At 45.9% G+C, this 27,983-nt stretch overlaps 1 protein-coding gene across 3 annotated transcripts; it reads left to right on the top strand.

The window, feature by feature from the left end:
• The first annotated feature begins 1,199 nt into the window (after positions 1-1,199).
• On the top strand, positions 1,200-25,055 carry Slc14a1 (solute carrier family 14 member 1 (Kidd blood group)). 3 transcript variants are annotated; one of them, XM_029472290.2, is made up of 10 exons: positions 1,200-1,946; positions 4,866-5,017; positions 8,682-8,838; positions 9,302-9,491; positions 11,467-11,595; positions 13,729-13,921; positions 15,168-15,315; positions 15,508-15,642; positions 21,113-21,162; positions 22,614-25,055. In XM_029472290.2, the coding sequence occupies exons 2-10, from the start codon at positions 4,871-4,873 to the stop codon at positions 22,785-22,787; spliced, it is 1,323 nt and encodes a 440-aa protein (XP_029328150.1). In that variant the 5' UTR covers positions 1,200-1,946; positions 4,866-4,870; the 3' UTR covers positions 22,788-25,055. The 3 variants fall into 3 exon arrangements, with proteins under 3 accessions (XP_029328150.1, XP_029328149.1, XP_021006367.1); XM_029472289.2 differs by having other exon boundaries at positions 4,723-5,017; XM_021150708.3 differs by lacking the exon at positions 4,866-5,017.
• The last annotated feature ends 2,928 nt before the right edge of the window (positions 25,056-27,983 follow it).

Below are 27,983 nucleotides of genomic sequence, written 5' to 3'. Positions count from 1 at the left end.
AACCACTAAAGGACATAAATCACCCATTTCACAGTTCTGAAAGGATGGCACATCTAAGGTCACATAGGGACAAAACCAGGATTCACACTCAGGTTTGGCTGCCTTGGTTACACATCTCCTTTGCGTTGTCTGAGTCAGGGCTGCATTTTGTGACAGGCACTTAAGGTGTGGCTGGCTTTGCAGGACTGGAGCAGAGGCCAGTCCTGGCTGGCGCTGGGGAAAGTGACTCTGTCCAAAAGACCTGAAACATGCTCAACCCACTCACTCCACCTGATAACAGCCAGAGGGAGAAGCTGCATGGGGGCTGAGGGGCTGTGATGGCTCATGTCGTGAGAGCAAACACACCACAGGCAAGAGCTGGTAATAAATAGCGGACAGAGCTTGCACAGCTGACATCCAGACTCCAGACAAGTGAACTTCGGCTCTCGGAGTCTTGGTTTCCTCACTCGCAAATCAGGAATAATGACACTATAGAGGGTGTGCTTCATTTTCTCTATATTGTAGGGGGGTGCACATTGTTCATTTGGGGGCAGGAGGGTGCTGGTTTTTTGCAGTCCTGTGTCGTAGGGCCTGAAGGATGAAAGGCAAGCGCTCTACCAGAGTACAGCCCGGCATTCCATATAGGGATTTGGAGGAGATTAAATGATTCATACCTGCCAGGTGTTTAACACAATGCTGGCAACCAGAGGAAACTCAACCCTTTTGGGTCATTCTTATCGTTCTTATCACTATCGTTTATCATTATTATTATTAGAAATTGTGGTTCCAGTGCCTAACAAACATCAGAAAAGTCTTCCTTCCCAAGCTGGCCCCACACCAGCTGCAGGACAACCAAGAGGATTCGTTTTCTACTTATTTTACCAGGAAAAAAAAAAGGAGGGGGTGTTAGAGATTTGCGGGGATCTCGAAGTTCTCATGGCGATCCTGGGCCCACCGGTTCCCTCCTGGGATCAGCTCAGTCCTAGGTTCTGCTGGGGCCCCCTGCAGAGAAGGAGCGCAGCGGTCTGGCCTGCGTCCAGTGGGTGGAGCCCGAGAGTCTGAGGCCGCCTGAAGGAGGGCCGATAAGGAGAATCCGTTCATCAGCGGGTGTGCAGGGAAGACCTCTGGCAGCAGGGAGGGTTTTTCTAAGTCTTTATTCACAGACACGCACCCGACTTTACTATATTTCTAACATAAAGAAACAAGCCACAAAACTGAAATTGAAGAATGGGGAAGAAAGAAACTTTTCATGTTAGAGTCTGCTCTGGACGTTTGTCTGCTAACGTTTTAAAGGCGGTGCAGTGTGTCCTGGAGTTTTTACCTGGAAAGAGGAGCGACCAGGGAAGCATGTGTGGGTTTAGTTTTCCTGCATGGGCAACAGGTAGCTAGTTTCCAGAAATAACGTGTACCCCCTCATCCTGTCTGCCTCTCCCACTGCCCTTGGATCTTCCCCTCTTAACACCAGGACAGAAATGTCAACTCCAAGAAACTTCCATCGCAGGCGCAGCCACTTCGCTCCACTGTGCTTTGTCGTTTCAATGACACTATGTGGATTTTTACAAATCTTTCCAGAAACAGTTCAAGTTGAGAGTAGGAAATGGCATCGAATTGAAAAGGTGAATTTGAGTTTGGTTATCACTAAGGAAAGACCCTGAGATGCTGTGCAGATGTGACAAGATGGTTGGCACCATATCAAGAGAGGAGAGAGCAAGGGAGAGACAGGAGGCACTGAAGCCAGGGGCCACCCCCATCCCCCACCCCAACGGCATCGGCAATGGTCTGGAGTCCAAGGCTGAAGTGGGAGGAGAAAGGCAACCGGTTCACAGACCTGAAGAGCAGCCTGTGGGTATAAAAGGGTGAGGCGCCTCTTCTGCACCACCTCTCCACAGCACTAAGCCTGCCGTTTAAGAGAGCCTGGCTGCTCTTTATCTGGAGCCGCCTTCTGCCACCAGGAAGCCAGCCTGAGCGTAAGTACCATCCTCATTTCTGTTGATTGCCAATGAGTCCTTGCTGAGGGCTGCCTTCGTCCTCTTTACTCTTATCCCCCTCCCCGTTCTTTTTAAAGGGGTTTGAACTTAGATGTGTCTGACTCCAGATCCTACACTTTCTATTTTTGTTCTGGTTATTGTTATATGTTTTAATGTTACAAGTTACTGGACTTTACTGCAACATTGTATACATGCGCACACACTGACTTTGTCTTGATCATGCTCGCCTTCCTTTCTGGCCTCTCTTGCCTTCCCATCTCCAATTCTGCTCTCTTTTAAATGGTGAGATGTGTCTCTAATTGTTGGAACTGAACAGCTAGAGATCTGGTAGACTAGAAGGCTATTTACCAAAGCCACAGTCCTCTTCCCAGAAGCTTAAAAGTGGTGGCTTTGTTACGATCCCTGGAGAGGGTGGAAGCTGCCCTGGGCTGGTGTGGAAGAGAGCTTCCACAGGGTGCCCACTCTGTACTAAATGGCCCTGACTTATCAGCACAGTTTCATCAGGATACGCTCTTGGAAAACTAAGCAAAGCTAGCAGAGGCGTTTATATGACTCACAAGAAAACGTGGGGTACTAGGAACAGCCCTTCCCACTTATGGGCTTAGGGCTCCTGTGTGCATGTGCTGTCCTGCTGAAGGGAGTGTGCTTGTGTGCCCATTGGGAACTCTGATCAGTCACAAGCATAGCCAGAGATTTGGTGGCTTCCTGCATCATGCCATGTTGCTCTGTCACTCTGTCGCTGTACACATTTCAAGGCTCTGAGGAGTGGTGTCTGCCTCGGAGGGAGGGCAGGAATACCTGACAGCAGCTCTTTGTTTCTGATTACAGTTCTAAGGAGAACTGAGCAGTTCCTGCTGTTGTGATCAAAAATGACCTAAAATAAAGATTAGACAAAGTAGCAAATAAGTGTCAGCACAGGGAGTCTTTTTATTATGACAGAACATGAAAATGTTTCAAGGAACCCGGCTCTAACACTTAGTATTATTTGAAGAGATACTCGAGGCGTGGAAAATTGAGGGCTTTCAGGTCTCTCCAATTGTGCGGATTACTAATACAGGCTACAACACAATGAGTTTCATTGTGTGTAATAAAAGACGGAAGACAGTCGAAGTGACACCTTCAAGTTTGTCTCAAATTAAAATACTGAGCACTGCCTCATTTCACTGGTGATCTGGGCTCTGAAACATACTTCGAAGCTCCTGCTACAAGACTTACCATGTACAGCTTCCAGAATATTTTTGGATGTTAACTTGTAGCCACATCTGTAATGCACGGGAGTGGCTGGCTTTGAGGAGTTGCTGGTATTACTTTTAAGAGACAGTCATGGATCCCATAGAGGACACTGAGCCCTTTCTTTCTTGTTCAACCCCATAGCCCAGAGTTCCTCCAAGGTGACTGAATTCAGGCTGCTATACCCTGCCACTCCCCTCAGACCCTTCCATGCAGAAGCTGCTCCTGTCGTTTGTTGACTTCGGTAAAATTCTGGATGGCATTAACTTGCCTGGCCCTAAAGCAGAAGACAGAGAGCTGCAGGACTTAGTGCCTACATAAACTGGCTCTGCCTGCCTCTGGCCTGGTAGACTTCAGAGGCACCATAGAGCCTCAGTTTTCTATAACATGAAAGTTTCAACCATGTGGCCTCCAAACCCTACCTTGTTTGCCTATTTGTCTATTTCTGTCTTTGAGAATATATTGATGCTGAGTTTGTGGAGATGGTTCTGTGTGCAGTGTATGTGGAGGAAGGCAGACAGGGAAGAGCAAAGCGGCAGGCACTTACCTGAGGGACGGGACCTCTCCTCCCCCCTGTGTTTCTTGAGTTTTCCTTTCCTTTTGCTTTCATTCATTTTTTTCTTTTCTTCTTCTTCCTCTCTTGCCCCCTCCCCTGCCTTTAACTTAGTATAAGATCCTTGCTGTGGGGCTGCCTTTTCTTCCTTCTTACCAACAGAAACTGTTCACCAGGAACATCAGTTTACAACTAGCCAGAAAGCTTACCGTGAGTGCACACGCACAAACACACACACATACACACACTTTTCCGTAAGTTATGTCAGAAATATTTTCCACAACTGTGGATTCTTCGAGTCGCTTTGGTTAAATTTTCAGGTTTCACTCCCAGTCTGTAGACGAATGTGGAAATACAGAGGAAAAAGGAAGAGACAAATACCACACATAGAACATTCTAGAACTTCTGAATGAAGACCTATTTTCTGAATGCAATGGAAAGGAAGGAAGGGAGGGGAGTAGAATGAAAGGGGAAAGGGGGAAAAGAAAGGAAATTATTAAAATCTGACACTCTTATTAGATTTAACTCAGAATTGTTTCTTGTTAACAAAATGATATTCCGTATTCCATAATTATCACTTACTATAAGACAAATGGCGTTTGTCAGTATTCTAGAATGAGCTTTTTGCTGTGCACAGAAAGTGTCACTAGTATCTTACTACAGGAAGCAGAACCCAGGGGCTCTCTTCTCTCCTGTCTCATAAGAAACAAGGCCGAGACACTGTGTTGCCTCAGAGCTGGTCCCTAGCACAGAGCATAATAGCTTATCCAAGTGCTTCAGAGCCTGAAGCCACCATCCCTTTCTGCAGCAGGTCTCAGATGGGCCACCCCCTGCCAGTCAAACACAGAACATGAGACCCACTCTCTCTCTCATCCACTGATCAGCAGAGGTTGCCACCATTTCTTAAGTAATGTAAAATTAATTTCACCCCATAGTCAGTGTCCTCCTCTCTCCCTCCCACTGCTGCTCCAGGGGGCCAAGCCAGAGAGCATCTTCCCTTAGCAGAAACAGAGAGAGGGCCTGTCCCTCTCCCCTAGTCTGGCTTTTCCTGTGCTCCCCAGAGCCAGGACACCTGCTGATTCACGTCTCCTTGCCCTTCGTCGTGTATGGAGAAGGGAGGATGAATGGACAATCTTTGACTGGTGGCATTGATGACGCCCATCACGGTCCTCTTTGGATAGACCCTTTCGGAAATAGAGGCGATAAGGCAGCACCAGAAGGCTTCAGACGTCTAAGCTTGGCCCTGGCACAAAGGTGGCGAGAACAGGTAGGCTCCCTTTCAGCAGCTTGTTCCTTGGGCAACCTGGGAGACTGGTCCCAGCTTGGTGTCTTTTCTGAGCAGAGGCTGGGGCATGGATGGTCAGCCATCTCTACAGAGGATGGGGTTATGGCCTGAGCTACTCCCATAGGCTTAGAGGCTCACCACTGAGCTAGGGCAGTTGCAAAGCCTTAGGGAAAAAAAAAAAACAAAAAACAAAAGGAAGCACAAGTCAGGAGCTTCACGAATCTCCTGCTTCTCTTAGATGAAAACTCTCTCCATTGCTCTCTCCGTTCCATGGGAATGCAATGGGCTTTTATGCAGTGTGAGCGTCATCTAGAAGGGTCCTCTCCTGGGCGCTGCATCCAAGTTCCAAAAACAGACACAGATTTCCTAGCATGATAACATTCTAGAGTGAACCACATTGAAACTACTGATTTCTCCTAACTAGCTCTGAGGCTGGAGTTCTGGAACAGGCATCAGTGATCCCAGGAGCTACAGGACTATCGGCAGCTCAGAATAAATGGCTGCTGAGGACTCTGAGACATAGGCACTATCTGCTTAGTCAGGAGGAGCCACCCTCTGAGGTGTGGGACAGTGGCGAACAATGTTACAGCCACGTAGTGCATCCCTACACAGGAATATTGGAGACACAGATGTAGGCTGGGTTGTAGATTGCACGAAAGTCATTTAGTCTTAAATTGGGGTGGTTCCACGGGACACAGGCCATTCAGGTTCCCAGTCATGTCTGGCCAGTTATACTATCAGGTTTCGAATCTCTGGGGTGATGTGGTATTCGAAACTCTCTAAAATAAATACAGGCTGGAAGTTTTGAGAGCACAGGCTTATGTATTCTGGATTTGATTTCTGTGGCGGATGGAAACTGCCACTTTCAGGGCTCAGTTGGTTCAGTTACAGCATCTCGGGACACCTGTCCCTTGAGCTTCTCCTCATCATGTCCTAGACTCAAAGCTGAAGCCTCTTGTACCTTGGTACGGCTTTGAGAAGGGGTCACTATCACCAAGGCAGGGGCTAACCAGGCCTATTTTTAATCATGAGATCTAAAGAGGGAGCAGTCTGAAAGATGCAGTAGCTGTTGCTTGGATAAAAGAAATTTTATTTATTTATATCTATTTTATGAAATGAAAATAAATTTTTCATAAGTGCTGCTTTACTTAGACAGATCTGTGGGATTTTAAGTACAGAGCAGAGTGAACCGTGTTCTGTGAACTTGGCTCAGGTTCCGTGTCTCCAGGAGTTTTCAGTGTTAAAAATTTCCAATACAAAGATTCTCCAATAGACTCACAAATGTCAGATAGAATTGTTGCCAGGACAGAATGACCTTAGTGTGGAATGCATTGTAGAAACAGCTCCAACTTCGTATGATGATTAATGGTGTGCCATTGTTTAAAAAAAAAAAAAAAACAGGAAGATAGACCGGCATGGTGGTACATACCTCTAATCCCTGCACTTGGGTGGCAGGGGCAGGAGAAACATAGCAAGTTCAAGGCCAGCCTAAGCTATAGTGAAAACTAGAATTGTTATATAGTAATAAATTAGTGATAAGACATTGATTTCTGTAGTGTGGTTAACGTCAAAACTAGAGTCCTGTGTTTTTAGAAGACATAATTTTAAGCTGTGTGGCAAGGGCACATGCCTTTAATCCCAGCTCTCTGGAGGCAAAGGCAGACAAGGTATCTGTGAGTTCGAGGCCAGTCTGGTCTACAAAGTAAGTTCTCAGACAGGAGAGAACTAATGTCATTGCATTTGGTACCCTGTGACACACCATAAAGGGTTCATGGCTGCCAACCACAGATGTAAGGGCTACAGTGACACACTCCTAGAGTTAGACACATGGAGAGGGACAAGAGCCAAGCTACCCAGAATGTATGAAAAGGCACAGAATACAGACAGGTAAGAAGGAAGTGGAGTAGCTCCATCATCAGCCTTGGTTGTGAAAATCAAAGTGGGGACTATGTGGAAGCCACAGCCACAAAAGGCAAAACCAAAGAGACACCCAAAGCTGCATACATAAGCCAGCTCATCTCTCCTCACGGCAAGGCCACCAACAGAGTTCCTCCGGCTGATTCTGAGCCTACCAGGGTTCTATTTACTACATCCAAGAGCTTGGCTCTTGTCCCTCTCCACATGTCTAACTCTAGGAGTGTGTCATTGTAGCCCTTACATCTGTGGTTGGCAACCATGAACCCTTCATGGTGTGTCCCAGGGTACCAAATGCAACAATACTAGTTCTCTCCTGTTACATACTTAATATATGAAGTAGCCAGCCCTGTAGCACATTACAGTTACGGTGTTTGCATTCTGACTATAATAAAACCCCATGCATTCTTACACTGTGAAATACACATCATCATCTTCAGCTTTTGACAGCATTGTCCATTTCTACCTGTCTCCATTTCCACACCAGTGGCTCTCAACCTTGCCGATGCTGTGACCCTTTCATGAAATCACTCATGCTGTGGAGACCCCAACCACAGAATTATTTTTATTGTGGCTACATCACTGAAATTTTGCTACTGTTATAAATTGTTATGTAAATATCTGTGGTTTCTAGTGGTCTTAGGTGACCCCTGTAGAAGGGTTGTTTGACCCTCCAAGGGAGTGCTAAGCACCGGTTGAGAATCAGTGCTGTCCACCTCGGTGGGTATCCTTCTTGCTTGTTTTATGCATTTACGACAGATTCCAAACTGCAGACTATCTGAGACAGCTGGATGATGTAAGAACGGATTCTAGCGATCTTATTCTTAGAGGGACTCAGGTTAGAGGGTTCTTAGATTGTCTCAACACACACCATCTATTTTTAACAATTTCTTCTTTTTTGAAGAATTCTTAAATAAATTCAGTAGTTTAGATGGTTGTTTGTTTGTTTGTCTGTTTGTTTTTTAACATTGGCAGTTTGCTTTTCTGGGATAGAGATCTCATATAGCCCAGGCTATGTTTGAACCATTATGTTGCTGAGTCTAACCTTAAACTCCTAATCCTCCTGCCTCTTGGGATTACAGGTTTATGCTACAACGCCTGCTTATAACTGCTACTTTGTAAAAGAAAAGAAGAAAGAAAAATACAGATTTAAGCTTGCTTATTTTAGCTCTTTCTATATTACTTGACTTGTTCGGTTGATTTTGCTCTTCTTCTCAACAACACTAAGTTCCCAGAAACCAAGGCATATGAGGGTGTAGACAAGAACCTTCTCATAGCAGCATTAAAGACATCGAGGGCAAAGGTCATGTGGTTTGGGGTCTGGGTAATGAATTCCTCAATGGTACTCCAGGAAGAAGGAGAGCATTCTCAGAGCCATGACACTGCCATAGCTTACTCCAGTGGTTCTCAACTGTGAGTCGAGAACCCTTGGGAGGTCAAATGACCCTTTTACAAGGGTCACCTAAGACCACTGGAAAACACGGACATCTGGGTTACAATTCATAACCATAGGAAATTTACAGTTATGAAGTAGCAACAAAATAATTTTATGGTTGGAGGCTACCACCTGAGGAACTGTATCAAAGGGTCACAGCGCTAGGGAAATTAAGAACCACTGCTGTAGGTGAATGCTTCCACGCTCATCTTCTGTGGCAACGACAACAGCCTAAGCCAGCCAACTGTAGAGTTCTTTCTGGTTCAGGCTATTCACTAACCCTGTCTTTCCTTCAAGGAGCCAGAGGAAGAGATAGCCATGGAAGATAGTCCCACCATGGTTAAAGTAGACCGGGGTGAAAACCAGATTTTATCATGCCGCGGGAGAAGGTGTGGCTTCAAAGTACTTGGCTACGTCACGGGTGACATGAAGGAATTCGCCAACTGGCTTAAAGGTATGTGCATAAACATCCATTCCTTGGAGAGCCGGGGAAGCAGCTGAGGACATCCTTTGCCTGTGCTTCTCCCTGTGTTGTTAGCTCTACTCCCAAACATCACTTTTCTGTTTCCTGTTTTGCATCTTCTAATTTACAAGCCTCTTCACACCTTTTTCACTGTAGTAGCGTGCAGGGGGCAGGGCCCTACTCCTATGAAATGAAAGGATAAACTCCATACTTAAAGAAAGTTCAACACCTGGCAATTCATTCCTTCGGCTTAGTTTGTACCTCTGAGCATGCTAAACAGGTGCACGGATCCCAGGAGGGGCGCTGCGGACTGACTAAACAAACTAAGGGGTCAAAGGGAGGCCTCACAAAATATCCCAGAGTTTCACCTCCGACTGATTCTGGTGACTTTGTTCAGGGTGGACCTTAGTGTTATTTTGTCTCTTCCTTAACTCTGCTCCTCTCCTCTCTCCAGACAAACCCGTGGTGCTCCAGTTCATGGACTGGATACTTCGTGGCATATCCCAGGTGGTGTTTGTCAGCAACCCCATCAGTGGAATCCTGATTCTGGTGGGACTTCTGGTCCAGAATCCCTGGTGGGCTCTCTGTGGCTGTGTAGGAACTGTGGTCTCCACTCTGACAGCCCTCTTGCTTAGCCAAGACAGGTAGGCAAGCCCTCATAGGGCAGCCCCCTCTCTGAGACACTAGCTGGGCAGCTGCCATGAGTGGCAGTGAGAAAGCCACACCCTCCCGGGGAAAACAACCTTTATTCCACAGAATGCTCTGTTTGCCTTTAGTCAGAGGCCAGAGAATCACCTGTAGTCTCTTACTCTCCTCATCTGAATAAGGAGCCAGTCTGAATAATAGCTGGTGTATGAGGTAGCCAGAGCTCACCCATCACCAGGAAAGAGCCCACTGAAGTCTCCTTTAGTGATTCAATTATTTATTACAACTTTAAGCAAAATGCTTCTGAGTGTTTGAAAAGACTTAGCGGCTTAGCAACCCCCTTTGGATCTTGGGATCGCCGTTAGTTTAGCAGAGATATCTCCCTCCATAGGCAAGGCAGAGCCAGCTCAGCTCCTGGGCTGCTGAGGAGCCTCACATCCTAGGATTAGTCCATCTTTGTGTTTGCTGCAGTGAGAGGTGACTACTGGCTAGGCACGAGGTTCATTGGTAGGACATTTGTCTAGCATGTACGTACAAGGGCCTGCATTTCATCCCTGATATTGGCACGGGCACCCGCATTCCCTTGGCAATTTGTATTTAGAAGACAGTCCTATTTTATATATTTATGTACTTTTTTATATTTATATGTGTTACTTCTCAAGTTCCTTTTACTTTTCTTAGTTCTAAATAAAAATATTAAAGTGGCAGTTCCATTCAAGTGACCGATTCTTCCTAGGGCTAGAAAGGTGGCATCTCTTGACTTGTAGCTGTTGCCACTCTTCACCCACCGACAAACGCTATGGGAGAGCTGGTCTACAGAGCTCTCCGTGGTTGTCACACGTAACCTCAATTTCTGGAAGTTTACTGAAGAAAGACAAAGGACTTTGAAATTAGCATCCAACCTCTGATGTCCCCAGCCCAGGGAATAGATATGACAGCAGCTTATTGGTGCACCTGTGCCTTGACACAGACTCAGATAAAAAGCCCAAAACTCTCCCACCAGCTGCAGTGCACTCACTGGCTGCCGCCTCGCCCCTCAGGCCCGTCTGACCTAACCAGCCCACTTCACCACCTTTACCTCACAGGTCCCTATGGTCATGGCCTGTGAGAGTCAGGCTGGACATAAACACTGTTGTCTTTCATGGTGTCATCCATTGCCACCTCTCGGGGTCTGAAAATCTGAAGCTTGTCAGATGAAGGGCCTATTGTACAGAAATCTTCCCCTTGCTCTCTTGGGCTTCTAGTTGCCCCTATAGTTCCTGACAGAGAGTCCATTAGAAGCTGACATATAAGACATTGGAAGTGAGGTTCAAGGCCAAGCACAGAGGGGGGTGCCTTAGTCAAGGTTCTCTAGACAAACTGAGGAGACAGACTAAATACTTTACCATCACTGAGGGGTGTCTACAAGAGGCGCTAAGAGTGCACATCATTAAATAGGTGCCTGGCCAAGTCAAAGTAACCATTTTCCTCTGCAATAACCTGGAGACGGCAGAGTGGAATCAGAAGAACACGGAAATGCGTGCTAAGTTGAAGTTGGGTGTTCCTAAATACACCATGAAAGGATCTGCCTTCCAGGAAACGCGTGTCTCACTGAGAAATCACTTAAGACTGTTTCAAATGCTGAAAGCCCTGTTCCAGAGAGGTCCTTAATGATTTAAAAGACGTAAGAATCTTCTTATGAAAGAATGAACGAAGAGCAGATAGTCTTATTCGCCCCCCCCCTCCCCACCGTCCCCCTCCCCACCGTACGCTCTCCTTCCTGTGTCTTGCAACGTAGCTCGGAGGGAGTTGTTCCATGTGCACACTTCAGAGTGAGCAGTTTAGTTGTATCTGCATGACTCCTACAAGGCTTTGAAACACGCGCCCAGGTCTGATGGTTCTTTAAAGTGGATGATGTGTGGAAGTTACAGCTACTGCTCACATTCGATCCTAAGTTCACCCAGGTGATGCTTGTGCTGTGCCTCCCGCCTGCAGATCGGCGATAGCAGCGGGGCTCCAAGGTTACAATGCCACCCTAGTAGGAATCCTCATGGCTGTCTTCTCAAACAAGGGCGACTATTTCTGGTGGCTGATATTCCCTGTATCTACTATGTCTATGACTTGGTAAGTTCTATTGGGTTTTCAAAATGCCCGTGGAGGGTGGACGGAAGGAGGAATCAGTTTCTAGTGAGCACGCTTTCGTAAGATGAAAACTAGTCTGTGGGTCAGTGGTGGTGGTATAACACTGAGAGCGTGTCCTTGAACATTATGCTTTAAAATGGCTAAATGGGGCCTGCAAGTTGGTTTACTGGATAAAGACCCTTGAAGCCAAGGATAACGTCCTGAGTTTTAGCCCTGGAACCCACAAGGTAGGAGGGTACTGACTCCCAAGTCTCCCTCTGACATCCACACATAGGTCCACACACATATGCTCACCCACACAAACACAGATTAAACGTAACAGAGAAAATGGTTGAAGGGGGCCAGCAATGGCTAAGTGAAGAGAAGGGCTGTAGGCATGAGGTCAGCCTAGGGACTTTCAGGCTAATAATCTGTCTAGAGAGGCAAAACAACAATGTAATAATAAGTGCTAATTTTTATGTTCTGTGGGGTTTTTTTTAACCACAAATTAAAAAGAAATACTTAAAAGATTTAGAACCAAGTTCTACCTTTGGTTATAGAAACTAAAGCAACCACTCTAAGAGGTGTTGGGTTTCCTTACAACCAGTTATCTGTTCCTATGTCAAAGTCTGCCTGCATGGCCCCTTCAGGCAGGCATTCACAGCCTCAACTGCACAGTTAGTGTACACGACTGCTCTGGGATGTTGCCTAAGTGTTGACGGAGTTAAATCTCCAGTCTCCTCAGGTGATTCTTTTAAAGTATAGCCAAAGATGCCCACCCCCATCAGTGGAATCATATCAACCAAGTTGCTGCCCTCCTTTTTTTTTCTAAATTCACTCCCATCTGGGGCTGGAAAGATAGCTCAGCAGTTAAGAGCACCAACTGCTCTTCCAGAGGTCCTGAGTTCAATTCCCAGCAACCACATGGTGGCTCACAACCATCTGTAATGGGATCTGATGTCCTCTTCTGGAGTGTCTGAAGTCAGCTACAGTGTGCTCACATATATGAAATAAATAAATTTTTAAAAAAGATCTTTAACTTCAATCCCATCTTTACAAAACCTGGACCTTCAAAGCTAGCTTCTATACTGACAACACCTTAGTTCCTTTTTCTAGAAACAAATTTGTCTTTCCTTATCATATCTAAAGAATAAAGCACTAATATGCTCACAGAGGAACTTAAGGAGCATACTGCAGGCCCTGCCTGCAGAAGGCCTCCACCCTGGTTGCTCCCTTAGGTGCCAGCCTCCCCCCAGGAGGTTGGGGGCTCCTCTGAATGGGACAGGATCCATGGCCATCGGGTGACCCACACTCCCCCAACTAGGGATCTGTTCTGATCCTACAAGGATGCTTCTTCATTGGGTCAACAACTGAGAGTGACCCTTTGTAAGGCGCCTTTTTCCAGCCTGCACCAACTGAATCCTAAGTTGTTCTCTTTTCTTCTCCAAAACAGATATACATATGGAAGACATGCAGAGTAATGTCTTCCAAATTCAGGATGGCAGTGACTGTGGTGGGGAGGAAGGATCCCAGGACCCCAGGACCCCAGGACCCCAGGAACTCTGTAGATACGAGTTCACTTTATTAAGAGCTCCGAACATGTGTTTTTGTTTTTAAGATTTATTTATTTAATGTGTATGAGTACACTGTAGCTGTCTTCAGACACACCAGAAGAGGGCATTGGATCCCATAACAGATGGTTGTGAGCCACCATGTGGTTGCTGGGATTTGAACTCAGAACCTCTGGAAGAGCAGTCAGTGCTCTTAGCCACTGAGCCATCTCTCCAGCCCCTCAAAAATGTTTTTAGAACCTTGATTATAACTCACTTTGAGCCATCTCAGGGTGGTGCATGCGTGCGTGCGCGTGTGTGTGTGTGTGTGTGTGTGTGTGTGTTTTGTTTTCTCAAAAGTCAAGAGTTGGCATTGTGGCGTATGAGAGTTGTCTCTGCGATGAAATCAACCATGGCTTCCCCAACCCTCCACCCACCCCATGGGAGATTTGCTAGTACAATTTCAGAGCATGTTAGCAACTGCAGCAGGACAGACACCCCTCTCCCCCGTGGAGGGGCTGGAGGGTGGGGTGCTCAGTATGGCTGCTCCTCATGGATTCTCATTCTGGGGTTTCTGTTCCTTTAGCCCGGTTTTCTCGAGCGCGTTGAGCTCCGTGCTCAGCAAGTGGGACCTGCCCGTCTTCACTCTCCCTTTCAACATGGCGTTGTCGATGTACCTGTCAGCCACAGGACACTACAATACGTTTTTCCCAAGTAAACTCTTCACACCAGTCAGCTCCGTGCCCAACATCACGTGGTCTGAGCTCAGCGCCCTGGAGGTAAAACCACGCACTGGAAATCGGCTGCTGTGGGAAGCTCAGCCCTTGCTTGGGTGGGTGGGACCACCCTCCAGGATGGAGGTCTCTCCCTTGGGGTTAGCGCTTTCGAGATCTGCATCCCCCAGTCAGAACAGGATGTTGTACTTTTTGGGCTATGCAGAACCTGCTGTTCTGGCTCAGTCCAGAATACAAACCGTAACTCAGAGTTCTCAAGGTGTAGCGGGGCCTGGGAACCTGTTTCAACAAACTCCTCCAAACTGTACTGGAGGATAGAATGTGAGATCCACTGAGTCTCAGGGTGTAGATACGGTGCATCTCCTTACAGATAGCCATAGAGAGAGTGTGTGCTTTCAAAAGCCCACTTCTCCTAGGCTGAATTCCACCTTGTCCCACTGATATTTCTAGAGGAAATTTGTGTGTGTGTGTGTACATGCATGTGGGCATACGTGTGCACATGTGTGTCTACAGATTGCAATAGAGCTTCGTGCGTGTCAGGCACATGCTCTACCACTGTGCCTCTCAGCCCCTCACTTAATGTTTCTGAAAATAAGACACTTGAAGTCAAAGACAACAAAAGAGGCACCGCTGGGTTTGCGTTTGTTTGTTTGTTTGTTTGTCTGTTGACTCGTGTTTTGAGATCTGATTGACAAGTGTTGATAACTAAATTAAGTTAAGGATATTTTTATATGGTACGTGTTCCCCTTAGTATCAGAAGTGCCAGTGTGATTTTTCATTCCTAAAGTTGGCTATAATTATTCCTAAATTATGGATGAGATAACCTGGTTCAGTTCGCTTTGATCTTGTTCAGTCCGCTGGTCTTTCAGTCTGAGCAGCCAACTCAGTTGTGATAGCAGTTCTACAGCCTGTGGAAGGGCAGTGGGTGACAGCCAGTGCTGACACACAGCAGGAAGCACCTGACGCATGGCCTGTGTCCCTGCCACACTAGAGAAGATCTGCAGGTCCTCAGAGGCAGGAGTAGTGAGACCACACCGGAGGCCTCACAGTGGCCAAGTATCAGAGCTAGTGAGAACATTAGTGAGCACAGGAGGTTTGGAGGAGCCTTGCTCTGCACGCACCTGTATTAATAAATCTTGAAGGATAAGATATGCTAATTGTAAAAATTCTGAAATTCACACATGTGCACCTATAATTCACATTGTATAAGGTCACAGTGGGCTTCTTGCCTGTTGTTTGTGTGGCTACAGTTGTTGTTTGTGTGGCTACAGTTGTACCCTTTCTGTTGCAGCTGTTGAAGTCTCTTCCGGTGGGAGTCGGTCAGATATATGGCTGTGACAATCCATGGACAGGCGGCATTTTCCTATGTGCTATCCTGCTCTCCTCCCCACTCATGTGCCTGCACGCTGCTATTGGATCGTTGCTGGGTGTCATCGCGGGTGAGCATAAGAATTTCAACCTCATATAAGCGTCTTCTCCACACCACGCATGTCCCAGGCATCCTCTATACTACAGAGCTTTCCGGAGATCTCTGAGCAACGGGAACTCTCGGGATGTTTCTCCTGACCCCACAACTCATGGCAGAACAGCCTGCTCATTGTCCCGAGCTCTGACGGCTCTTGTTTTAACAGGACTCAGTCTTGCAGCTCCATTTGAAGACATCTACTTTGGGCTCTGGGGTTTCAACAGCTCTCTGGCCTGCATTGCAATTGGAGGGATGTTCATGGCACTCACCTGGCAGACCCACCTCCTGGCTCTTGCCTGCGGTGAGTATCCTACAGACGGTGTTGAAGAGGGGTGTCTATGAGGACTCCATCAAAGTCACGGGCAAGCAGCAAATAATTACCTAAAGAATGGAAAGGATCATATGAGAAATTCAAACTAGGATTGGGGTTTGAGTTTACCACTAGCTAACTGTGTGAACAGAGCAAGTGATGTTCCCCTCTGGGAGAATCAAAGTTATCTTTGCCTACTCCACTGGTTATTATGAAGGAAAAGGCTAGACTCTCAGTAGCCATTCTGTTCGATATATATTTGAGGAAATAGATTCATGACCTGAACTGTGGGTTTGTGTGTATGTGTGTGTGTGTGTGTGTGATTTTGTTTAGCCCACCAAACTAAAAATAAATATCAAACTATGTTGCTTGACCTGAGCATGTACCCTAACCACCTGGAATGCTGGTGAAGACACAGACTTCCCCTAGGTGTTCCCCTTAGCCTCTGATGGAGGCTTAGAGGGAGAAACTTGCATCTCTGACGGGGAGGCCTGGAGACCACAGGCTGAGAACTAATTTGTGAGCCCTTCCTGATCCCCAGTAGACCCTGCCTGCAGAGCTAGACTAGACCCTAGCACCCTCAAACCCACCCTTCTTGTTGAACTTCGGTTAAGGAAGTGCTGAAGTGCGTCAAGTCGTGGAGAACTAAATCCAAACCTAGAAGCCATATCTGCACCCTAGGCGCTTTCTGGCTGTAGCCTGTGGTGCCTCCTTAACATAAGGTCAGCCTCAAGAGCGTTGGGCTTGAAAAGCCAGTGGGTTCTCTGTGCTGCTGAGGAGGAGGAACCCAGAGCCTTTGTTATCCCTACTTCAATGAAGGTAAAAACATTAACGGTAGTTCTGGAGTGGAAGGAGTCCCCATGGGGACAAAAAGGTAAAGGGATCCTCAATTATAGAGAAATTGTTTCTAGGCTCATGTGCTATATGTCTAAAGTCATTTTGTCACCAGGCTGCTCAACCTCGGCTATCTAAGAAGTTGCCAAGTGGTAGACCATGAGCTGGCCAGGATCTGGAGTGGAGGAGGTGGGCTGTGACCAGGGGTTTGTAGGGAGCACTGCTCAGTTTGGGTTTCTGCCATGGTGAGGTTAGCAGATCTCAAGCTGCAGCGCGCTATCAGATGTCATTTTTGTCATGGTGTCTGTAGGGACTCAGCTGAGCTCTGTCAGTATTTGTTACTTTTTGCCAAGTTCAGGGCAAAGTAGGCAGGGCTGTGGGGCAGATTCTGAAACTTAGCTGGAACAAGAGCCCTCATCTTCCCAGGCCCCCACCTTTATTTTGAGATTGTCTTCACTCCTGTATTGGGAGCGTATACTTTACGGTTCTGTGTATGCCGTAGCCGCAAATGCATTAACTGTATTTATATATCCGTGATGTACCCTGAAATATCTTAGAAAGACAAAGGGTTAGAAGCTTTGGGTCCCCTGTAACTCTGAGCAGAGCACTCGGAAGTGGAAAGTAGGAACCAGGTGATTTAAGAGGGGTCTTGAGTGGAACTTTCAACGTTTGTAACAGAACAACAAGAACTCTAGGACAGGATCTGTTGGCGGGGCGGCGTCTATAGTTAGTTCTCAGGAAGTGCTGCCTGGAGAAGGTGGCTTTTCTGTGAGTTCTAGCACAGGAGAGGAGTCCACTTGGTGGAAACGATGGTCCTGGTTAGCACATGGACAGCCTGAGTCAGGCAGGCAAGCATTCTGAGTTCATGAAAAGTGGATTTGGTTCTGGCAGGCTAGCGAAAGGACGGCACCTAAGACTTCTGCAAATGTTTCCCCCAACAGGGAATCTTTCTTTGCTATTTTATTTGTAGTTATAGTACAGTTTCATGGTCCAGTCCGTATAAAGTACAAAGAAAGACGTAGGAGGTAGAAAGGGAAATACTCCCATGTGCCTGCCTCCGGCAGGTTTGTAACCTCCATCCATGGATCTGCTCACATCATGCCTGATAATCTTTCTGTTGAAAGTCTTTCACCTAACCACAGTTCTAAGCCCCTTTTCATGATCATGGATTCTGGAGATCAGGATGTAGACCCAGTAGGGAGCCGCCATGCTTACTCTACCTTGGCTGTAACTTCAGAGGTGAGCCAGCAGGACCATAAGTTCAAGGCCAGTAGCTACACAGTAAGACCCTGACTCAAGAAAACAACAACAAAACCCCAATCCTGACCCTGTTTCCAGACTACCAGGAACTTGATTCCAACAGACTTCTTAACCCTTCGGAGCCTAAGATTCCCCATTTAAAGGGGTTGAGGTGTCCCATAGATGTGTCTAGGATTAAACAGTGTGCACAGAAATAACTGGAAACGTACTTGTTATCCAGCACTTATTTGCAGTATTTGAAGGCATGGAAAAATGCTTTTTTTTTTCCTGATGGCTTGGTATAAATTATTAAGAATTAACCTTGTTTATTATTCCCTCTCAGTGTCTTAACTTTATCATCCATATCTTCGTCTTCTTTCTGAGTGTGGACATACCTTGGCTCAATTCAGCCTCCTCTGAGAGGCCCACCCGCAACTACCATTGAAACCAATTTGCTACTATAAAGAATTCTCACTTTGGATTCATGTAAACAGGCGCTTTCACACTTCTCTGTTTAGTAACTGTTGCCTTTAGTGATGTGTATTCACCCCTGCCCTGAAGCTCGTACCACATTGTCACAGTGTTTCTTCCAGGCGTTTTTTTATTGGGGGAATCTCTAGGGCACTGTGTGCCTGAGAACAGCTTCCTTTCTCCCTGATTTATGTCTTAGTGAAAACAAAACTAGACTTAAAGATTTTTTTTTCTTTTCTAACATTTTGAAAATTGTCCTCAAAGACTCCTAATGCCTTTTTCCATCCCAAACCACCATGAAAACTTCTAAAACAAACCTAATTCTTGTGAAAAGTTCGTTTTATTTTTCTCTCTGGACATTTAGAATTGCATCTTCGCATATGAGTTATATTTTTCTGTTGCCTGACTAACTGTGAAGGTTCCCCATCAAATCCTTTCAGTGTGATCTCTCCTGTCTTTCTTTAATTCTGGGAACTTGTCTGCTTTTGACTTTCTAATGATCCTCTGCAAATATTCCTCTCCTGGTGAGCTAGTTCTATGTGGGCTTTTCCATCACTGTGGACTTGTTTCTTAGTAGTTTCTCTGTGTCATCCCTTCACAAGAACTCCCATTTTTTGGCTCTCTTCATTGGGCTTAATCCTGTCATCCCTTGTGGTTTGGCTTCTGGCTTTGATTAAACTTCACCTGCAGTGTCCGCTCCGTTTGTATCTGTCTTTCCTGGCACTTGCTTTCCTTGGATGGCCCCTTTCCTTGCCCCAGAGCTTGTTTACCATGGGTTCCAGCTGTTTAAGTGACAACTCTCAATAGGATTGGAAGCCAAGGTCTTTCTCAGAAGACTGTGGCTCCACCTCTCAGGATGCTCGGCCTCTGCTGGCTGAGGTAATATGGATCCTTTAGAGGTAATATGGCAAGCTTGTGATGCTGAGAGGTACTTACATGGCTTCTAGTTTGGAGTGGTTAAAGACACCGCTCCACTGAATACATTTGGTATAATTTGCCAAATGTACATTACACTAATGTTTCTGTAACATATTCCTAAAAGCAAAGTTGATGGTGCAAAGGGAGTGGCAATCCTGATGTCCATAGATGTGGCGTTCATTCCCAGAGAGCTTTAGCAGGTCCTTCTGAGCCTGATGGTATGAGAGTATTGAATCTGTCCCCACTGTGTCACACCTGACATTTTAATAGCCACACATGAACTCTTGGGACAGCCCTCCAGCCCCTCTTGCAAAGCAAGCCTCTTGTGTAAAAAGCCACAGCAAGTTTCAGCTTGCTCACGTTGCCCTGTCACTGTCAAACAAAAGTCCAAGTGTGTCTGCCAAGGTCAATAAATAGCAGACACTGATTACAGAACTGCTCCTTTCTTCATTCCGTATGTCTCTATCAGGAAGAGGACTTGGGAGCCTATGATGGCATCTGACAGGGCTGCCCTCCTTACCTGTAGATAAGGAGCCATGCAGCCAAGCACTAGTCTTGTTTGCTATGTTAGCTAAGAAGCTATACACACATTTTGTGCTACTTGTCAATGGTTGGGCTACTATGGTAGAACTCACCCATGACAGCACACTGACAGGGGCATTGTCCATGAAATCCAGGTTCTTTCTGAGGCTTAAGAGCCTTCTTCTAATGCAATCAGGGGAATTACCTCCACACCAACATGTGGTGGAATAAGAGATGATAATTCCTGGTGTGCCTAAAGAGAGAATGCTTGAGCGAGGAGGCCAGAATGCAGCTTGTGCTGAGCAGAGGGCCACGGGATACACGCTGAATGGGTGGGTTAGATCGTGAAGATGACTAGAATTGATAGATACAAAGAGAAGTCTTCCCACCTCAGCCATGAACACCCTTCTTCTCAGAGTAGCATCCTTGCACCCTGCCCAGATGGACGGGTTCCCAGTGCTCTGACGGCATTTGAGATTTCACTGTACAGTGAAGAAAAGGCAGAGCTGGGATCTGAAAGCAGAGCTGTTTCTGAAGATGAGCCCTCGTTAGCCTGAGAAGCTAGGACATGGGAGGATACATTGAACCCTTGAAGGAACAGTGCCAGGGACAAAGTGCTGAGTAAAACAAGACAGTCTTTAGTTTAGAGAATGTGGACCAGAGATTTCTTTCATTGTTCCTGCCGTAAGACCAAGACAGCTCACGTGATTGATAGGTGATTGACTGATTGATCGATTGATTTGGTTACTGGCTAACAGTAGCCAAATGGCTCTGTGGACATCACAGGAAAGTCATCCTTCAGTTTGACTCTGGAAAACCTGAGGACATTCTCTGCCCAGCCTCCTCCTCAGCCAAGACTGATAGTTAGCTAGTTAAGCCCTTGGTTCTGTTGCTTTGCATGTAAAAGACACACCTGTGGACATGCCCTTTTATAGCTTTTATTTTTTCTCAAAGTAAATAAGAATGTCCAGTGCTTGTTAATTAATCTTTCTGCCCACCTTTAGCACATGAAAAGGCATTTCTGTGAGGGAGGACTCAGGGCTATAGACTGCTTTTGCCAAGCTCCAAGCACCAAGCTCCCTTTTTAGATGCAAACAAGATTGTAGAGAAGTCATGGGTATAGAAAATACCATGGCATTACTACAACAATGAAAAGAGAGAGAAAAAAAACTGTACCACAAGAGTACTTTTATTGAGCCCTTACTGGGTGCTGCATATATGTTACTTCTTCCACGCTCACCCAGCCCTGTGAAAGAGCTGCTCTCAGGACTTCTTCGGCATGGCCAAGGAGACAGAGCGTAGAGATGCGGCCAGTGAGTTCTGCAGGGATGGGCTGGGATTTGAACTCAGAAAGTCTGAATCTAAATCCACATTTATGACTAGGGAACTGGGGTGGGCTGGCTGGTAGAATGCGGAACACTCTGGGATGCTGATGAAAAGAACAACTACCAACTGATGTCCTCTCCTTTTCCCGTAGCCCTGTTCACTGCCTACTTCGGAGCCTGTATGGCACACCTGATGGCTGTGGTGAGTCTTCTTGCCAGTGCCCTGATGCCTACCCAGGCAGCACCCAGTGACAGGCTCCATGACCATGATCACCATGGCTTCCCCCATGAGGTGGCTCTCAGTCACTCGCACTCTCTAACATCACAGCAAACTCTGGTCCAAACTATACTCGCCAGGCTTGTTACAAATGTCAGATTGCTCAGTTTAAAGAATAACTTTAACAATAGCCTTATCAATAACTCGATACCACGTTATCACATCCACGGTGGAACTCTGGCATCGAGAAGTTGACTTTAGAATATCGTTTACTTATTACAAAAAGCACACCCATGAGTAGTTGAGGAGCCAGAAAAGAGCAGACAAGGGTAATTGACTAAAGGAACAGGTATTGTTTTAAATCCAGGCAATTTTCTTATATCTCTAGTCTTCGTTGAACTCTCACCTACATATCAATAAGACCTTTCAACCCTAGTTCCTACTTGTATTATTTCTAGGCAAATCTTTGCTCTCTCCTGCCATACTTCCTCCTTAGCCCAGGCTGGCCTTACACTCACTCTGTAGCATCTTTGTGGTAGGAAGACAAGATTCTAGTGTATATCTGCACAATCTGTCACGGACCCTCACCACCGACAACTCTTCCATGTGTAGATCTCAGCCATTCCCACCTTTGGACATCACAGAAACCCTAGTCCAACCTATAGTCCCCAGGCTTGTTATGAGAACTCTGTGGAGTCCTTCACAACCAACAAAGGAAATACAAAGGCACTGGGGACTAGAACTAGATTGATTCTACCCCCGAGTTAGCTAGGAACTCCAGAAAGCTTCGGACCCTAAGCCCCATCTCTTGATTTGTAGATCCTGTGTAGATTGTTTGTTTATCAGACTCCCCCAGGTGATTCTGATGTTCAGTCAGATTTTGGTACCCTGGTCCCCATTGTACTTATGAGATCCATACAAAAGGCTAAAGCTAACCAATGTGATATACTCAGAGACATGTGAGTTGGCATGGTACCTACCCCCAAACTGAAAAGTCTATTAAGGAGAGAAAATAGAAAGAAATAAAAATAAGGAGAGTTCAAGACCACGGAGAAGTCAAGATCAGGAGGTCACTATGGCTGGCCAATCAGAGAAGGCCTTTGTGGGTATGCTGAGAAGCCAGGGGATATTAGCAATTTACTGCCACCCTGTATGTCCAGTGTCATCCTGGCACACCATGTGCAGGAAGTCTGAATAGGTGAGGAAACTACACAGACCTACGAAAGAGATAAAGCTGATTACTGTAAAAGACTAGTGAAAACATTTCAAATGGTAGGTGCCCTAAGATCTTAGATACAACTCTGTGGGCAGAATCCAGAGCCATCTCCCAACCAATCATCCTCTGGGGTGAAAATTCTGGTGGTCTGCTGTGTAGACTCAATTTAAAATGGAATCTCAAAAAAAAACAACTGTGTGGCCTGTCTCTTCTCCCCCAGGTTCACCTGCCAGCTTGTACCTGGTCCTTCTGTTTGGCCACACTACTCTTTCTCTTGCTGACCACGAAAAATCCCAACATCTACAGGATGCCCCTCAGCAAAGTTACCTACTCTGAGGAGAACCGCATCTTCTACCTCCAAAACAAGAAAAGGATGGTTGAAAGCCCCCTGTAAGAGCAGTGCCGCCCAACAGCCATGGTCATGAGTCAGTTCTAAGTGCAGCTCCAGTTGACTTCCAGGCTCTCCGCAATTGCTTTTCTTCCCTGGGAGCAACTTTCATACTCTCGGCGACCCATTCTTTTGCTTGCTCCTTGTTTTTCTCTTTGACTGTATATTATCAATCACATGAGAGCCGTGTCCAGTTGATGTTCTCTGGAATGAAATTTAAACCCCACTGTGCATTGGGGGTCGGCGGGAGTATCACTAAGACTGCATTTAGAGAATCAAAATGTTCCAACAGACAGAAGGAATGGAAGCAGCAACAATTATTGTTATTTGAAGCTATCTTTGATGTCAGTATTAAAAGTCAAGCTCTGTAAACCATGTAAGCCTTGCAGAATCCATGGGCACAGAAACAAAGCAGCCCAGGGTTCTCGGATAGGCCTTTTCCTTTCAGAATCAGTGCTCATAGCAACCGCATAACAACATTGCAGTGGGGCAGGTTGACCAGAGCTCTAGTCCCCAGCTCTCCAGCAGGGTGGTGATGTTCTCTTAATGAGAAAGGTTAGTTGGCTTTTTGTTCCAAGCTGACTGAGCTGTGGGAAGAACTTTGTTGGCCAAAATAGTTTTGCACTGCCACACTCAGAATTTGCAAAACCTAGTAGAGTTTATTTATTCTTTATGAAAACATTTGCCCACTGATATATGTTTGCAGCTAGCCAGTTCTTAGACAGTAAATAAAATGCATAAATGCATAAAATACTTGGCATACTTGCTTTTGGTTTATATACTTGCTTTACTATATATTAGTTTTGAGGGAGTGTTTGACAGAGGGCTGTCTATGTAGCCCAGGCTAGCCTAGAACTCAGCATCCCCTGTTTCCATTCCCTAAGCACCGGAGCTGTGTGTTGGGTTTTTAAGTGCTTATAAGGCAACTTCATCAACCTCGAGAGCCTTTTGAAGCCACAGTTGAATGAATCTGAGGATCTCGTCTAAACACCAGCAACTAAGCCGCACTCACAGAGCGTTTACGAGAGCTCTTTAGTTTAATTCTTTTTTTTTTCTTTTCTTTACTTTCTCTCTTTCTTTCTTTTGTTTATTTAATTTCTTTTTTTTTAAGGCATTATTTCCTGCACACTAATGTTCTGGCTAGCAAACTAATAGTATCGGAACCACCTTACAGAAATACAGATAGAGAATTCTCTGGGTTTCTTTTGTAAATTTTTAATGTAAAAGTTGTGGTTTTTGAAAAAACAAAACAAAACCAAACCAAAAACCAAACAAAACAACCCCCAAACCTTCTACATCCAGTCTTGCTGAAGCTTCACTGACCGCCTGCTGCCTGTCCAGTGAAATTTATTATTGGGAGGTTGGAAAAGTGAAAATTTCAAATCCTAAATATTTTCTTTTTCCTGACAAGTATGTTGCTTGTGCCCCAAATCCCAGCACTAGGGAGACTGAGGTAGGAGGAGCACAAACTTAGGAGCAGCCAGCGTGGGCTGCACTAATGGCCCTATCTCCAAAACCCAACCGAACAAACACATAAACAAGTCCCCCCCTCTTTCAATAGTCAGTGTTAACCAGGCAGTGGCAGTGGAGGCAAGCTGATCTCTGAGTTCAAGGCCAGCCTGGTCTACAGAGAGAGTTCCTGGACAGCCAGGGCTACACAGAGAAACCCTGTCTCAAACACCAAAAGCAGAAAATAGTGCTGAGAAGGCAATCCGCAGCTTGCTGGACGGCTGAAGTCAGACTGTAGTGCAGACACTTTCAGGGGACAGCCACATTCCCTCTTCTCAGGAAACAAATCGAAATCTGTGATAATTTAAAATCTCGTGACCAAAACCCTTAGAAGCCATGGATTTGCAGCTGTCACGGATTCCTGAGTTGTCCTATGGAAAGCCTGGCTTTCCAGTATTTGAGCTGAAAGTTTCCTGTTTGGAGTTTGCGGAATAAACGTTGGGTCAGCAAGAGTAATGTGCATGCGAAGACCCACTGGGAAGTGAAGATGCTGGATTGGAGAAGAGTGGACCAAAGCGTCTACAAAACAACCGAGCCCCAGCCAGCAACAAAGCTCTAACTCACCTAAGGCAACATTGTCTCAGACCTAAAAACAGGAACAAGTCGAAACCTTCTACACTGTTTTATTTGTGTAATATTAGTGTCTTCAAGGTATTTTTGTTACTAAGTATTATCATAAAGTTAAGAGAAAACTCTTAGGGGACATTTGTACTTTCCCCCCTATTGTCTGTGTAACAGACTCCTGTGTAAACATATGAATAAATTATATTAACAGCTCAGATCAGTCTCATGTGTCTTTATACTTATTAATGCGAACATATAGATAGGAGCATTCACATGTATAAGTATGTGTCTCTTATCTTTCCGAGTTAGAATTATAACTAGCTTGACAAGAAGAAGAAAATATTCTAAAGAGAGAGACATCTGTGGCCTTCTTTTGGCTAGCAAAGTCTGGGCTCCTAAAGATTGAGATTTCCCTTTCCCTACATGATGCTGTGGAAGCGCAAGGGGGAAGCCTGGGGCCAGACAGAGAAGGAGCTTGTTCCCCAGAAGAAATTTCAGTTCTCACAACTTGTGGCTCCCCTTGCAGGACAGACTGATGCCCAGGCGATGACGTGAAGAACCATATCTGCTCCAGGATTGCTTACTTATATGTACTTCTTAGCTTCATTTAAACCTTAACCTCGGGTCAGTACCCCTAAGACAGACTCTTTCTTCCTCTTCCTGGGTGGCTACTTTAACTATAGATCCTTGCAATGCCTTCCACTCCTCCTTGTCTCTTTGGATGGCATGCTTAGCTTCCTGAAACAGCCAGAGCATAGGCCTTGACCCTAAAATCTCAAGTAACAGAATCAGATGGGTAAGTGGTCAAACTCTGCTCAGTTACAGATGGACAGGTCTGCCCATCTTCTCAACTATTCACTGTTCTCCTAACTCTGGGATGAGATTCATTTGTTGGGGGCAGCTTTATTTGGGATGTGCTCCTGACTAACCCTATGAGGTCAGTGTCCTGAAAGCCATTGGTCTAGGGTACCCCCATCCCATCAGTGCCAACCCTAGCTAGGGTCAGCCCTCTGAGAAAGCCACTTCTCAGAATGTGTATTATGGGGAGTTGCTCCATCCAGACTTGCCTCTGTTCCTAGAAGTGCCTCTCTCCCTCTCCCTCTCCCTCTCCCTCTCCCTCTCCCTCTCCCTCTCCCTCTCCCTCTCCCTCTCCCTCTCCCTCTCCCTCTCCCTCTCCCTCTCCCTCTCCCTCTCCCTCTCCCTCTCCCTCTCCCTCTCCCTCTCTCTGTCCCTCTGTCCCTCTCCTCTCTCTCTCTCTCTCTCTCCCTCTCCTCTCTCCTCCCCTCTCCTCCTCCTCCCCTCCTCCTCCTCTTCCTCCTCCTCCTCCTCCTCCCCCCCTCTCCTCCTCCTCCTCCTTCTTTGGCTATGGTTATCATGTCTAAAACACAGTGAGACTGGAAACACACCTCAACAAGTTTCAGTGATAACAAAATCCCACACAAAAGGTTAAAGGAGCCACCATGGGAGGCCCCCATCAAAATGCCCTCTGTTGCAACAAGATCTCTATCTACTTGTATCAAAACATTTTTCTAATGTGATATTGTCATGTAATGTCCCTTGCATCTGAGAGAAAAAGATGAGACATTTTGAAACCCCAAATACTATAAACCTTTATAAGTTACAGGTATCACTTTGCTTGCCACACACACACACACACACACACACACACACACGCACACTTCCATGGCTTAAGTGTCTTAACTGTCCAAACTGTGTTAGGAGGTTAATCCTCAACACAGCAGGGTTAAGAGGTGGAGCCTCTAAGAGATTAGTCATGAAGATTCTATCTTCACAAATGAATTAATGTCCTGGAGGGGGTGAGTTTCCACGTGAGTTGGTTTTTAACAAAAGAATGAGATTTGTATCCCTTCTTCCCTTAATGCTTTAAGTTATGTGTATCTAGAATATCTTTTACCCACTCCTGGCTACAAGAGTTTAGGAAAGCCTGTGTGTGGTATTGTCAGTTTTCAATGCAATGGGTGGGCTCTATCGTGCTGAGAAAAATCAAAACAGAAAACTATTTGACAGACAGAGCACATGTCTGTTAGATGGCATAAAGTACCACCATATATCACATGGTGCCTGTATAGCCATGCTGGACATCATATGGTACCTTAACTGACCATCCCCAACATCCCATGTTACCTATGTCCCATGCCAGGCATGCTGGTGTGGTGACAGACAAGAGAGCTGATTACAGAGCTTATAGAGGAATCTGAGGAAGAAGCCTACAGCAAACCTATTTACCAAAGGATTGATTATGGAATGCTTGCTGGAATGTTCCCAGAGTATGTTGGGATGCCGCAGCCTCATCAAAAGATTATGCATTCTCTTACTAACAGATTGTAGCAAAGGATGAAACATAATGATCAGATAAGGAAAGCATGGGGCTAACTATGGTCTAAATAGTTACCTTTAAGAAATAGCATTCATTTATTTATGTGTACGAGAGAGAGGAAGAAGAGAGAGAACCAACTTATGGGGAGTCTGTTTTCTCCTTCCCCTCTCAGATGTTCAGGATTGTTAGCAAGAGTGTTCACCCACTGAGCCATCTCACAGGCCCTCCATCTTGACCTAATGGTCAAAGCATCTAAATCATTCCACATCAAGAAACCTTTGGAAATGGTTGCATTTCCTTTCATTGCCAGCTCAACGAAGCACTAAAAACAAGTGTCCGACATTTTCTGGTTCATGGTCTCAGATAAACAATGAGAAATCCCATTTCCTGTTTGGGTTGGGTCCACTGGATTGCAGCCCGACAGAGCTTTGAATTACATCGCTGTGGCATGCAAGGACCTGAAGGGAAGAAATGAGGCACAGAGGAAAGTTGGAGCAGTTCCAGGAACCTGGCTAAAATTAATGATCTCAGAGGAAACAATGGCAGCTGGGAGATGAGTCAGGTTCCCAAAGGCCAAGTGCATCTTGAAGCAATAAGCACACCACACTGGCCAGCCAACAAAGGGGTCTTTCTCCATCTCAGAGCCCCTCCTCAGGATGGCCTGTCAGTCATAGCTTTCTCCACCTGATGGATTACAGTAGCAGAGAGTAATGTGGATAACCTGGAAGAGAAATTAGTCTCAGCTGAAATTTACTTCAAATGCAAAGAACATACTGGATTTCAAACACTCA

The sequence above is a fragment of the Mus caroli genome, unplaced genomic scaffold (assembly GCF_978045245.1).
Source record: "Mus caroli unplaced genomic scaffold, Mus_caroli_1 scaffold_19, whole genome shotgun sequence".
In the NCBI taxonomy this organism is placed as follows: domain Eukaryota; kingdom Metazoa; phylum Chordata; class Mammalia; order Rodentia; family Muridae; genus Mus; species Mus caroli.
The sequence above is the reverse complement of the archived record's forward strand: the minus strand, read 5'-3'. Positions and strand labels throughout refer to the sequence as shown.

What these genes read in the sequence shown, in the direction of transcription:
- Slc14a1 (XM_029472290.2), top strand. Translation starts at nt 4,871, where the DNA reads ATGAATGGACAATCTTTGACTGGTGGCATTGATGACGCCCATCACGGT. An exon ending in TCTACTATGTCTATGACTTG is followed by an intron (nt 11,596 to 13,728) that starts GTAAGTTCTATT and finishes CTGTTCCTTTAG; the next exon opens with CCCGGTTTTCTCGAGCGCGT. An exon ending in CTGAGCTCAGCGCCCTGGAG is followed by an intron (nt 13,922 to 15,167) that starts GTAAAACCACGC and finishes TTTCTGTTGCAG; the next exon opens with CTGTTGAAGTCTCTTCCGGT.